The 12,184-nt window shown below is 52.2% G+C and overlaps 1 protein-coding gene across 13 annotated transcripts in view; it reads left to right on the top strand.

Moving 5' to 3' along the window:
- Positions 1-12,184, top strand: part of NCOR2 (nuclear receptor corepressor 2) — a 236,523-nt gene that overhangs the window by 119,994 nt on the left and 104,345 nt on the right. For all 13 annotated transcript variants that reach the window (XM_070386321.1, XM_070386316.1, XM_070386325.1 and 10 more), the window contains one exon: positions 6,565-6,631. In XM_070386321.1, the coding sequence (XP_070242422.1) occupies positions 6,565-6,631 (67 nt within the window). The remainder of the gene's footprint in view (positions 1-6,564; positions 6,632-12,184) is intronic.

The raw sequence follows: 12,184 nt of genomic DNA, 5'->3' as shown, positions 1-12,184 counted from the left end.
TCTGGAGGTTCAGAGATGTTGAGTAACTTCCCCGGGGCCACACAGCCACACTCTTTAGACCAGCCCAATCTGCACATCCAGCCTGCTTTCCTCCAGGCTCTGCCCCTCACTAGCCCAGTGACCTCGGGCAAGTCACATCACTTTGCTTGTCAGTAAGTTGGTCTCCTTGGAAGTCACACGGGAAAAGTGCTTGGCCCAGGGAGCATGGTTCGGACCATCAGTCACCCCAATCTGACAAGCTTTTCCTAAGGCATTCAGGGCCCTGCACGGGCTGCCTCCATCTTTTCCCCTGAAGTTGGGGGGTCTGGTTCTTCTTCCAAATTCACCATCACCCTTCCTCCCTTGGAAGGGTGCCTACTTCATTTCTCTTTGCCCACCTATTCACTGCTTCTCCCAAGCCTCTGCTCAAACCTCATCTCCTTCAGGAAGCCTCCCCTGATTGTCCCATGCTTTCCTTTTTCAGAATTCTATAGACCCCAGGGCTTGGCCAGACTCTCCTCGAACGTCCACAGATTTTCATTCCTTCCTAGTTCCCCTTCTCCTAGTTCAGTGTCAGCTGACAAAGCCTGTATTTCTTGACAGGTTGTGCTTTTTTAAACCCTGACTTCTCCAGGAGACTGAGATATCCTTTGCACCCCAAAAATGCTTCCACCAACGAACTCATCACATTGCTGGTCTGTCGGTCCTTCCAGAACCCTTTGAGAGAGACTCTGCTTCTTATTTTTGCCAGACAAAATCTCGGCAGAGAAGATTTGTCTGCAGTATGCTGTTTGCAGCTGCAATACCTAAACACTTCTTGCGACAAAATAAACAGTCAAAAAAAAAAGTTTGCCAGAAGAGTGTTGCACAAATGAACACCCCAAGCCAGATGTCTAGAAGCTTGTGAACCCAGATGCATGCCTCTGGGGCAGGAACAAAGTTAGGGAAGGGCTGGTGGGAGGTGCTAGGGAGTGTGGGGACTAGGGTGAATGGGGAGCTTGTCACTCTTTTAAATGGGCAATCAGGGGACTTCCCTGGTGGTCCAGTGGGTAGAACTCCAGTCTTCCAGTGCTGGGGACAGAGGTTCGATCCCTGGTCAGGGAACTAGATCCCACGCAGCCCAGTTAAGTGTTTATATACCACAACTGAGACCCAACACAGCCAAATAAATAAACATTTTAAAAGGGTGGTGGGGGGGCAGTCAGACCTCAGTTCCCAGTCTGTGGCCATAAGGGAGTGTGATCAGGCTGCCTGATTTTTTTTTTTTTAAGAGAAGCTCTCTGTTCATCTTTTTATGCAGCAGCTTCTGGTTTTCAATAATGGCAACAAACGCAGTGTTTTTAGAAAGCTCCATAGCCCAAACACAGCAGTCTCAGGAACTGGCCCTGCTTGGTGGACTGCACCTGTTTGCAACCTGTGGACTTGACATTGGTCCTCTTTGGCAGTCAGCGAATGGATACCTGCCATGGATACCAGCTTGCTCTGGAAGGAAACCCAGATAGCTGGGGAGGACACGTGCCCTCCAGTAGCTATGGGGAATGGAGACGGCTGCTTGCCTGGCCTCTGCCCCTGCGAGCGAGCCTTTGTTCTCACCGAGGCCTCTTTAGCTCGAAGCCACAGCACTGTGCTTGGGGTAGATCCTTCCAGGCTGTTTGAGTTCCCTCAGGCTGCCAGAACTCGTCACAACATCCAGGCTGCCTGGAAACTATAGTGAGTCATTCTCTCGTGGTTCTGCAGGCCGGAAGTTGGAAATCCAGGGACTGGCAGGGTGATCTCTTGCAGGTGCTATGGGGAGGATCCTTTCATGCGTTTTCTAGCTTCTGGTGTTTGCTGAGCATCCTTGACGATTCTTAGCCTGTAGATGCTTCACTCCAACCCTATATTCACATGGCCCTCTTCCTGTGTCTTTTCATCCCCAAACCATCTCCCAGTCCATGGAAAAATTGTCTTGTATGAAACCTGTCCGTGGTGCCCAAAAGATTGGGGACCACTGCACAAACTTTGTTTGGATTTTCCATTTTCCACTGATGCCTGTTTTCTGGCCCAAGATCTGATCCAGAATCCTTCTCTGTACTTCATCCTCGTGACCACTTGGTCTTCACTCTGTGACCATTTCTCAGTCTTCCTTGATTTTCTGTACCTTGTCACTTTTGAAGAGGACTGCTCACAGAATCTGCAGAATGTCCTACGATTTGGGTGTATTTGATATTTTTTCAGGAGGAGCTGGGCTTGTGGATTTGGGGGAAGATTTCCCCCGAGGTGAGGGGGTGCCCTTCCCATCACGATACATCAGGGGCACCCAACACCCTGACTGGGGTTGTTTCTGTCACTACAGGTGGTGTTGACTTTGCTCCCTTGCTCAGGGAAGTGTCAGCTGTCTCCCCGTCAAGTTGCTGTCTTTCCCATCCCTACTCTGTGCATTATTTTTTATTTTTATTTGGATGTCTGGGCCATTTTTAAAGTCTTTATTGAATTTGTTACAATATTGTTTCTGTTTTACATTTTGGTTTTTTTGGCTAGGAGGTATGTGGGATCTTAGTTCCCTGACCAGAGATCGAACTTGAGCCCCCTGCATTGGAAGGTGAAGTCTTCACCACCACTCTGGACCACCAGAGAAGTCCCCACTCTGTGCTTTAGAAGCAAGTCGCTGTCCAGCCTACTGTCAAGGGGAGGGAAGTCCAGCTGCACCTCCTAAAGGGCGAATATCAAAGACTTTGTGGACTCAAGTGAAAGCCTCCACGATGCTTAGTAAATATTTGGGGGAAAATGCTTTGCAGCTATGCAAATTTCTCATCTTTCCTCAACGTTTTGCCAACCAGTTTAACATTCATGGAAGGGTCTTGCCTGTAACGATGAGCACCGTGGTATCTAATGGTGATTTTCTACTTCGCTCAGTCCTTCTGCATGTAGTAGTTGAAATTCCGTAAGGCTTCCCAGGTGGCTCAATGGTAAAGAACCTGCCTGCAGTGCCGGAGACACGGGGTTTGATCCCAGCATCAAGAAGATCTCCTGGAGAAGGAAATGGCAACCCTCTCCAGTATTCTTGCCTGGGAAATCCCACGGACAGAGGAGTCTGGCAGGCTATAGTCAGTCCATGGGGTCGCAAAAAGTTGGGCTTGACTGAGCATGCATGCGCACACACAAAGAACACGTGTCCCTTCTCTCTCCTTTGTTTGTTTATTCTATCATTTATTTACATCTGTGTAGACGTGTGGGTATTTATTTTATTCTTCGGGTTATAATCTAGCACTCATGTTATTTACTTTGCTTCTCAGATTGTTCCAGCTTTGGTCGCCAGAAACTCTTTTTGGTTGGGTCCTGTGTCCTTTTGACACCCCCCCACCATGCTTTATTTTTTTGTCCTTCCTTTTTAACACTTCTGTGCTTAAAGATGTCTGGGCTCATCTTGTATATTTCCTGCCCCAGCGCCGGACTCAGTCATTCCTCCAGGGAGAAATGGCTCTATTTTTTTATTTTTTTGGCCATGTCCCTCTGCATTCAGGATCCTAGTTCTCCGGCCCAGGATTGAACCCGTGCCCCCTGCAGTGGAAGCACCGAATCTTAACCAGTAGACTGCTGGAGAAGTCCTGAGAAATGGCTCCTTGTACTGGAGGATGGTGTTAGGGACCAAGACCTCAGAGCTGGTGGGCTCATTGCTCTGAACTGTCATGGCTTCTTGGCCTTCTCAGCTGCTGCCTTTAGGTCCCTACCCGCTCCTGTGTTCCAGCCCATGAGGTTGCACAGGGGGCCCTGCTCACCTTGTTGCTCTCCTCCCCTCTGTCCCTCCTCAGCACTCTGCAGCCACAAGGATATTCTTCTGTTGCAAACACTTGAGTTTGTTCCCACCTCAGGGCCTTTGCACACCCAGTGTGTTCTGCCTGGAGTGCATCTCCCTGTGGGTCGTTCCACAGCTGGGCCCTCCTGGTGATTGAAATGTCCAGGCCAACTCTGAGACACTTTTCTGCACCCCGAACCTAAAATAGCTATGCCCTCCCCTCCCCCAGTCAGTACCCTATCCCTCTGTGTAAGTTTCTGAATCTAAGGTTATCATTTTTTAAAATATTTATTAATTTGGCTGCGTCGGGTCTTAGTTTTGGCACACAGGATCTTGGTTGCTACTCATAGACTCTGTAGTTGTGAGGTGCCAGCTTAATTGCTCAAGGGCACGTGGGATCTTAGTTTTCTGACCAGGGATTGAACCCATGTCCTCTGCATTGCCGGGCAGATTCTTAACCATTCCACCACCAGGGAGGTCCCCAGGATTATATTGCTTATTGTCAGCATGGTCCCTCTATGTGTCACCTGCCTCCGTGAGGACTCGGGGCTTTGTGTTGCTCACCTGTGGGTCCCCAGGACCCAGAACAGTGCCCGGCGCATAGTAGGTGCTCGGTGAACTTTTGCTGAGTGACTGAGGAGATGAAAGCATGATGCCATTGCTCCCATTATTCGGATGAGTAAACTGAGGCTGAGAGACCTTCTGAGATTTGCTCAGAGACCCCCTAATGTGGAATGAGGGGTTTCTGGTCTCAGCCTGTGTGGCTGAGGACCCCTATTGCCCACCCTGCTGGGGAGGGCAAGATTGATGTTAAGTAGTGAGACCTCGAGGTGGGAGGCCTGCGCGGCAGGAGGTGAAATCAGATTGATCCAGGGAGCCCAGGGTCTCTTACCAGCAACCCTCCTGGAAGTGAGTGTGGCCTTTCCTTGTCGGGAGATGGATGGAGACAGGGCTCAAAGCCTGGCTGGGGTCCATAAATGAAGAGGGTCCGTGCAGGCCTGTCAGCATCTCGGACTTGAGACCTGATAGTGAGGATGCTGGAAATCACTGCAGGGTCTGGGGACACTCATCCAGACAGGAGTAAGGTGTGCTGGTAGACCCGTGCATGCATGGCTCCCAGCCATCGGTTTGGGAGCTTTTTGCAAGGGTTCTGGGTGCAGCTGAGGCTATGAGCAACTTGGGGGACCCCGCCCCAGAAAAATTGATCCCACTGTACACTCGGATGGGATCAAGCAAGTTCACAGGCCTGATGACCTCCCGGGGCCTGTCTGCGACCCCGCAGACCCCAGCTGCTGCACTCTGCTGTGTATAGGAGGTTGTGGAGAGGGGGTCGGGGGAAGTGGGTCCTTGGGTGTGTCTTCCCCCCTTTTCTGTATCGGTCCGCATCTCTGACTCTCCCTCTGCCTTCTTCTAGGGCTCCATCTCCCTTTCTTTCATTTTTACTTTATTATTGAAGTGTGGTTGATTCACAGTGTTGTGCTGTACAACTGTGCTGCACAGCAAATATATATATACAAACATATACATTCTTTTAATATTCCTTTTTAAAATCTTGCCTCCTATATACCATTTCCATTCCTTTATTTATTCTTAATTGGAGCATAATGGTTTTACAATATTTCATTGGTTTCTGCCATACATCAACATGAATCGGCCATAGGTATACATACGTCCCCTCCCTCTTGAACCTCCCTTCCACCTCCCACCCCGTCCCACCCCTCTAAGTTGCCACAGAGCACTCGGTTGTCATTGAGCTCCCTGAGTCATACAGCAAATTCCCACTGGCTGTCTGTTTTACATATAGCAATATTAATATTCTTTTCCCTTATGGTTTATTAAGGGGATATTAAGCATAGTTCCCTGTGCTCTACAGTAGGTCCTTGTTGCGTATCCATCGTCCCCCCCACTTTCTTTGGATCGTGTCCTCCTCTGCCTGGAGGCCTGTTCCCTTCCTGTCTCGCTGTCTCTCTCTGCCAGGCTCCTTCCCCTCTGGGGCTCTGTCCTCATTTGGGATCTTATCCATTTCTCTCTCTCTCTCCCCTTGCTTCTCTCTGGGGCTCTGTCTGTCTTTCTGCTTTCCTTTTCTCTCTCATTCCTGGTCTCGGAGTCTCTCTCTCTGCTTCTCTTTCTCTCTGAACCACCCGCATCCCTCCCACCCCCTGGAAGTGCCCACTCCTCTCTGAGCCCACAGTGCTGTGTGTGGCCTCCTCGGTTGAGAACCCCGATGGCAGGAGGGGTCTGGCTTCACCGACCTGAGGCGTGAGACCCCTCGAGTGCTTCCTGGAGTTCTTGCCTCACTGGCTCCCACCAGCCTGTCGCTGGCCTATCCACATCACCCCCACCCCAGGGGGGCAGAGCAGGGGCTTTCTTGGTTGGAGGTGGCTTGGGGTCACTGAGGCCAGACCCCAAGATCCTGCCTCTGTGGGTCTGTAGCTTTTGGGGGCTTATTCTGCCCGGCCTGTGTTCCTGGTCTAAGGCTGTGGCTTTTTCTCTGTGGCTGGTTTCCCGTGGCTGACGAGAGAGGGGAGTTTGGGTGATGGCAGCTCCAGGGAGGGCAGGAAGTCTCAGGACCTTGCCCCCACTTTGGAGCCCTCTTTTCCTGCAGACCATGCTCAGCCAGAGTGTGGGTGGGGGGCACTTCGTATAGGGCAGAGGAAAGACATACATGGGCAGTACGTGGCTTGCCCTGGGGGACTGTGGGGTCTCTTCCCTCACCGGAAGCCAGTGATGGGGCAAACTTCAGCGAGGGACGAAATTCCTGAAACCCTGCCTTTCTGACCTGCCCCGTTGGCTGTCTCTTTCCTGCTTAGAAACCAGGCGATGCGGAAAAAGTTAATCTTGTACTTCAAGAGGAGGAATCACGCCCGGAAACAATGGGTAAGTCATCACTGGGGCCCCCAACCCTGGAATCTCTTCTGCTGCCCCCTCCCTTCCGTGGACCAGGCTTCCTGGAGAGTGGAAATGGTCCCCACCACTCAGGCCATGGCCCCTGGGACCCCTGGGTTCTGATCCTGATTCCTGAGTGTCCAGGTCATGAAAAAAAAGCCAAGGACAGCAAGAGAAACGGGAAAAGACAGCGGCTGCTTTATTGAAGCCGGGGGCTCGAGGCTCAGCTGCCTCAAGGAAGCACGGGTGTGGGTGGAAGGGGGTGCTGGGGACGTTGCCCCTCCTTTTCCCACCTGGAAGAGGAGAAAGCATGACATTAGCTGGGAAAACTGGTCCCTTGTCAGAGGACCCACTGTGGATATTTTGGGCAGAGAGAGGTCTGTTGGCAGAGGTGGAGTATGGGGTGGGCTGTATGCTGGGTGACGGTGATTGCCGGGGATTCCCTGAGAAATGAGCCTTTCCCAGCCCACTGTGCTCATTCTGGGCTCAGGAAAGTCAGGACCCAGAGAAGCAGTGAGGCCTCCTTGCTTAGTGGTACGACTCCTGCATTCCGCTGCATGCACACTCCAGTCTCAGCTGGGAGGCAGCCCGAAGGCAGGGAGAGCACATGCCGGAGAACACCTTTAGTTGTGGTTTAGGGTGCTCGTTTACATCACTGGTGTGCTGGGGGAGATTAGGCCTGAGGGATGGAGGGAGTGTTACCCGTTAGTATTCTTTCAGCTGTGAGAGGAAGAAAAGCTGGCTCAGATGGGCTTAACCAGTCAAGGAATTTCTGTAGCTGACAAAGTCTACTGAATGGAGTTCAGGAGTGGTTTGATCAGGTTGTACCTGGTCTGATGTACCTGAAGTCTATGCAGTTTCTTGGTTGTTTTTTTTTGTCTCAACTCTGTGTTAGCACAATGACAAACTGATTTTCCTTTGGGACCTGAATTTCTGCAGCAGGCTTGGAGGCCAGAAAGAGAGAACTACTCTTTCTTAGACCATGTCACAAAAGCTCGGATTGTATCACTTGAGGGCCCTGGACCCTTTGAAACAGTTTCCGAACCCACCCTGCTCTAGATGTCAGCTGGACCCTCAGAGAAGGGAGATACTTCTGTCCCAGATGCTGAAGGACTGAGAGGCTGGGGGGGTAACACCTTTGGACTCTAGGGACCCATGGGTAAGAAGTGGTGGGCTTCCCAGCCTTTCCTTTCTTGACCTTCTCAGACTCCTAAACTGACTGGATGGTGACCAGAAGCACCCACTGGGTAGATGGGGTTCATGAAACAGGGCATCGTATGTTATTCATTGAATTAAGAAATATTTACTGAACATGTGCTGTGGGCCTGGTGCAGTGCTGAGCTGTGTTATGCTGAGTGGAGGAGAGGAGGGACGAGTGCCGGGCAGAGAAGTGGGGTGGGGGACAGCCTGGGTGTCCCACCTCAGAACTGAGAGAGGCATGACCAGAAAGGACGACCTGTGTGAATGTCTGGGGGTCTGAGTGTCAAGAAGCGGGCACAGCAAGTGCAGAGGCCCTGAGGTAGGAACCAGCACGGGGTGACATGGGACAATGTAACAGGCAAGTTGGACTACAGAGCATGAGTGAGGAGACTGTGGTGGAGAACCATTCTGTACTAGGGTGGAACATTTGGATTTTATTCCAAATACAGTGAGACAATTCATTCTTAATAGATAATACAAAGTCTTTAAGGATTTTTAGTGATTCCAAAAACTTGACAGTCATGTAGACAGTTTGACAGGATACAGTGAACACCTCTATGCCCACCATCTAGAATTCCTCATGGTTAACATTTCTTTGGGTTTCCCAGGTGGCGCTAGTGGTAAAGAACCCGCCTGCCAATGCAGGAGACGGAAGAGATGCGGGTCCGATCCCTGGGTCGGGAAGATCCCCTGGAGGAGGGCATGGCTACCCACTCCAGTATTCCTGCCTGGAGAATCCCATGGGCAGAGGAGTCTGGTGGGCTACAGTCCATGGGGTCCCAAAGAGTCAGACACAACCGAAGTGACTTAATGTGCACGCATTTCTTTACATTCACTTTGTGTGTCTGTGTGTCTTTGTGTGAGTACGAATGTTTTTGTGGTGAATGCTTAGAAAGTAAGTGTGGATGCCCAGACCCTCGCCTGTCATGCTTCCCTGTCTCTCTGGGATGAAGGAAATTCGGGAGCACACCTCAGGATGTACAGCTTTTCCCAAGTAGTCCTGCCTGGGGGTGAAGGGCATGGTTGGGGAGGTCCTTTAGCTGGGGAGAAAGGAGATCTGATCTACGTTTTAAAAGGATCCTGGTGACTGCTGAGGTTGGAGTTGGGTGGATGTAAGTTCTTAAGAAATCTCCCAGGGCTCCTTGGAGGTCCTTTGAGGGGATGGAGGGGAAATGGGCTTATTTAAAGATAGAGGAAGAGGAACTGGAGACTTCTAAGAAACTCTGGGTGGCTTTGTGGCCAAGCTGAGCCCGTCTTAAGAGAGGCTCTTGTGAAAACGAATTCGGAAACCACAGAAACTGTGACAGGAGGGCATCAGGCGTGATCTCGCTCTAGTTCTTATATAACGGGCCCCGAGTCCTGTGCGCTGTTGTCAGGCAGGACCTGGAGGGGGCTTGGTCAAGACGTGCCCCTTCAGATCTGTGTGTTGCCCGCCTCCACCTGAGTCAGTTCTCCGGCGGAGCTCTCACTTTTCAGAGGTCTTGGGGACTGCGACCCAGCAGCCCAGGCTGCCCTGCGTGCCTGCTCTGCCCAGAGAGCTGAGGCTCTTTTCCTGGAGGGGTGCCCAACCCCAACAGGAACCCCACCAGGCCTGCCCTATCCTTCCCTGAGCTTACCCCACAACCCTGGAAGCCAGATTGTGTGTGTGTGTGTGTGTGTGTGGTGGTGTTGGGGGAGAGGGGGTAAGGCTGAGTCACTGATGCACAGGTTCAAACCCCATCCACCAGACCTGCTGTGAGTGGTCCTGGGAGAGCTGTCTGGCCCCAAGCCTTGCTTTTCCTCATCTGTGAAATGGGGTCATGGTGGGACTGCAGGAAGCACAGTGCCTGGCGGGGAGAGTGGGCGTGACTGACAGTGGCCCTGCAGGATGGGTTAGTCAGCGGTGAGCCCAGCCTGGATGGTGGGTGTATTCACTTCCTGAGGTGGCTGTAACAAATGGCCACAAACTAGGTGCCTAAGAACAACAGACATGTATTCTCGCTCTGTGCTGGAGGCCAGAAGTTCAAGATGTGGGCAGGGCCGTGCTCCCTTTAGAGGCCCTAGGGGAAGCCTGCCTCTTCCAGTTCCTGGTGCTCCAGACGATGCTTGGCTGTGGCCACAGGACTCCCATCTTGGCCTCTGTCCTCACCTCCCTTTTCCCCTCTCTTCTCTTACATGGATGTCTGTCCCGGGGTCTAAGGTGTGTGTCAGCCGTGTCCGACGCTTTGCGATCCCATGGACTGCGGCACCAGGCTTCCCTGTCCTTCACGATCTCCCAGAGCTTGTTCAAACCCATGTCCGTGGAGTCTGTGATGCCATCCAGCCATCTCATCCTCCGTTGTCCCCTTCTCCTCCTGCCCTCCATCTTTCCCAGCATCAGGGTCTTTTCCAATGAGTCAGCTCTTTGCATCAGGTGGCCAAAGTATTGGAGCTTCAGCATTGGTCTTTACAATGAATATACAGGGTTGATTTCCTTTAGGTTGGACTGGTTTGATCCTGCAGTCCAAGGGACTCTCAAGAGTCTTCTCCAGCACCACAGTTCTTTTTTTAAGAGATGGCTAAAGGATGCACACTCTGTATCCCCTGCACCTCTGATGTCCTTATGCTTCACATCTGGCTTTGTCCTGACTTGGCCCAGCATCCGCTTCTGCAGCCTGAGTGATGGGCCGCAGGACAGAGGCTGGGAAAGCCCCGGCCTGTCCCCTTCACCCATCGCTGAACATACGGACAGCCAGTGCGGGAACATTTCTCTGACTCTGTGGCTCCTGAGCCGCTGAGCCCAGCGGAAGAAAGCCTTTAGGTGAGGCCGCGGGCTCCCTGGGGGTACGGAGGATGCCAGGGCACTAGGTGACCACACAAATCAGCTTCCCTGGCCAGCCGGCTCCAGTCAGCTCCCTGGCACCTCCCTCCGTGTTCTCTGTTGGTTTGAGACTGTCTTCCTCAGTTTAGGGGGTTCTCCTAGGCACCCCATCTCTTATTTCCTCCCTAATTATAGAGTTGCATCCTGCCACACCTGGCAGGGCAGGAAGGGTTCAAATTCTGGCTCTGCTGGGTGGCCCAGGGCAAATCATTGAACTCCGGGCCTCAGTTTCCTGTTTCATTCAGTGGGGACTGTAGGAACACCCACCTCATCAGGCTACTGAGCGAGAGGCTGCAAGCGGCATGCTTGGGGCCGTGCCTGGACCACCGTGGTTGCTCGGAACTGTCAGCCGCAAGCCGACCCTCAAATTCAGAGGGACCCCAAATAGCCAAAACAGTCTTGAAAAAAACCCACCAAGTTGGAAGACTCATTTCCTCATTTTAAAACACATTGCGGGACTCCCCTGGCAGTCCAGTGGTTAAGAATTCACCTTCCAACACAGGGGACGTAGGTTCGATTCCTGGTCCGGGAAGATCCCACATGCCGTGGGGCAGCTAAGCCCGTGCGCCGCAGCTCCTGAGCCCACGCTTTAGAGCCCTCGAGCCACAACTATTGATCCTGGGCATCCAGAGCCCCTGCTCCACAACAAGAGAAGTCACTGCTCGCCACAGCTGGAGGAAGGCCACAGGTAGCAACGAAGACCTAGCACAGCCAAAATTAAAAAGTAAATGTAAAAAACCCCGCAGAACTGCAGTAATCAGCACAGTGTGATTCCAGCCTAAGGACAGACACGGAGGACAGCGGAACAGAATGGAGAGTCTGGAATCAAGCCCTCGCATCCGTGGCTGGTGGGTTTTTGACAGGAGGCCAAGTCCATTCGGAGAGTTAGGATTGTCTCTTCAACAAACAGTGCTGGAGCAGCAGGATGGTCACACACGCGGAATGGAGTTGGGCTCCGCCTCACACAGTTAACACACACACGCACTTGAAATGAGCTAGAGACCTAAATGCAAGAGCAAAAGCCAGGGCTCCCCTGGTGGTCCAGTGGTTAAGAATGCACCTGCCGTTGCATGGGACACGGGTTCAGTCCCTGGTCCAGGAAGATCCCACATGCCTTGGAGCAGCTAAGCCCCTGTGCCACTGCTCCTGAAGCCCCTGCTCCTGGAACCCATGCTCTGCAACAAAGGAAGTCTCTGCAGTGAGAAGCCTGTGCACTGCAAGTAGAGAGCAGCCCCTGCTTGTTGCAACTCGAGAAAGCCCGCATGCAGCAACGAAGACCCAATGCAGCCAGAAATCTTAAAAAAAAAAAACCAAAAACCTCTAAAGCCATGCAATTAAGAAAAGCCCTGGTGGTGAATCTTTATGACCTTGGATTTGGCAGTGGCACTTGGGTGAGACTGCCCAAAGAGCAGCGAAAGGGGAAGTAGACACGCTGGACTTTATCAGAACAACCGTCAGGATCCTGACCTCCCGTCTGGACTGTGCGATCCAGGCCTGATGGCGCC

Source organism: Bos mutus, chromosome 17 (assembly GCF_027580195.1).
Source record: "Bos mutus isolate GX-2022 chromosome 17, NWIPB_WYAK_1.1, whole genome shotgun sequence".
NCBI classification, from domain to species: Eukaryota; Metazoa; Chordata; class Mammalia; order Artiodactyla; family Bovidae; genus Bos; species Bos mutus.
This window is presented reverse-complemented; position numbering and strand designations above follow the sequence as displayed.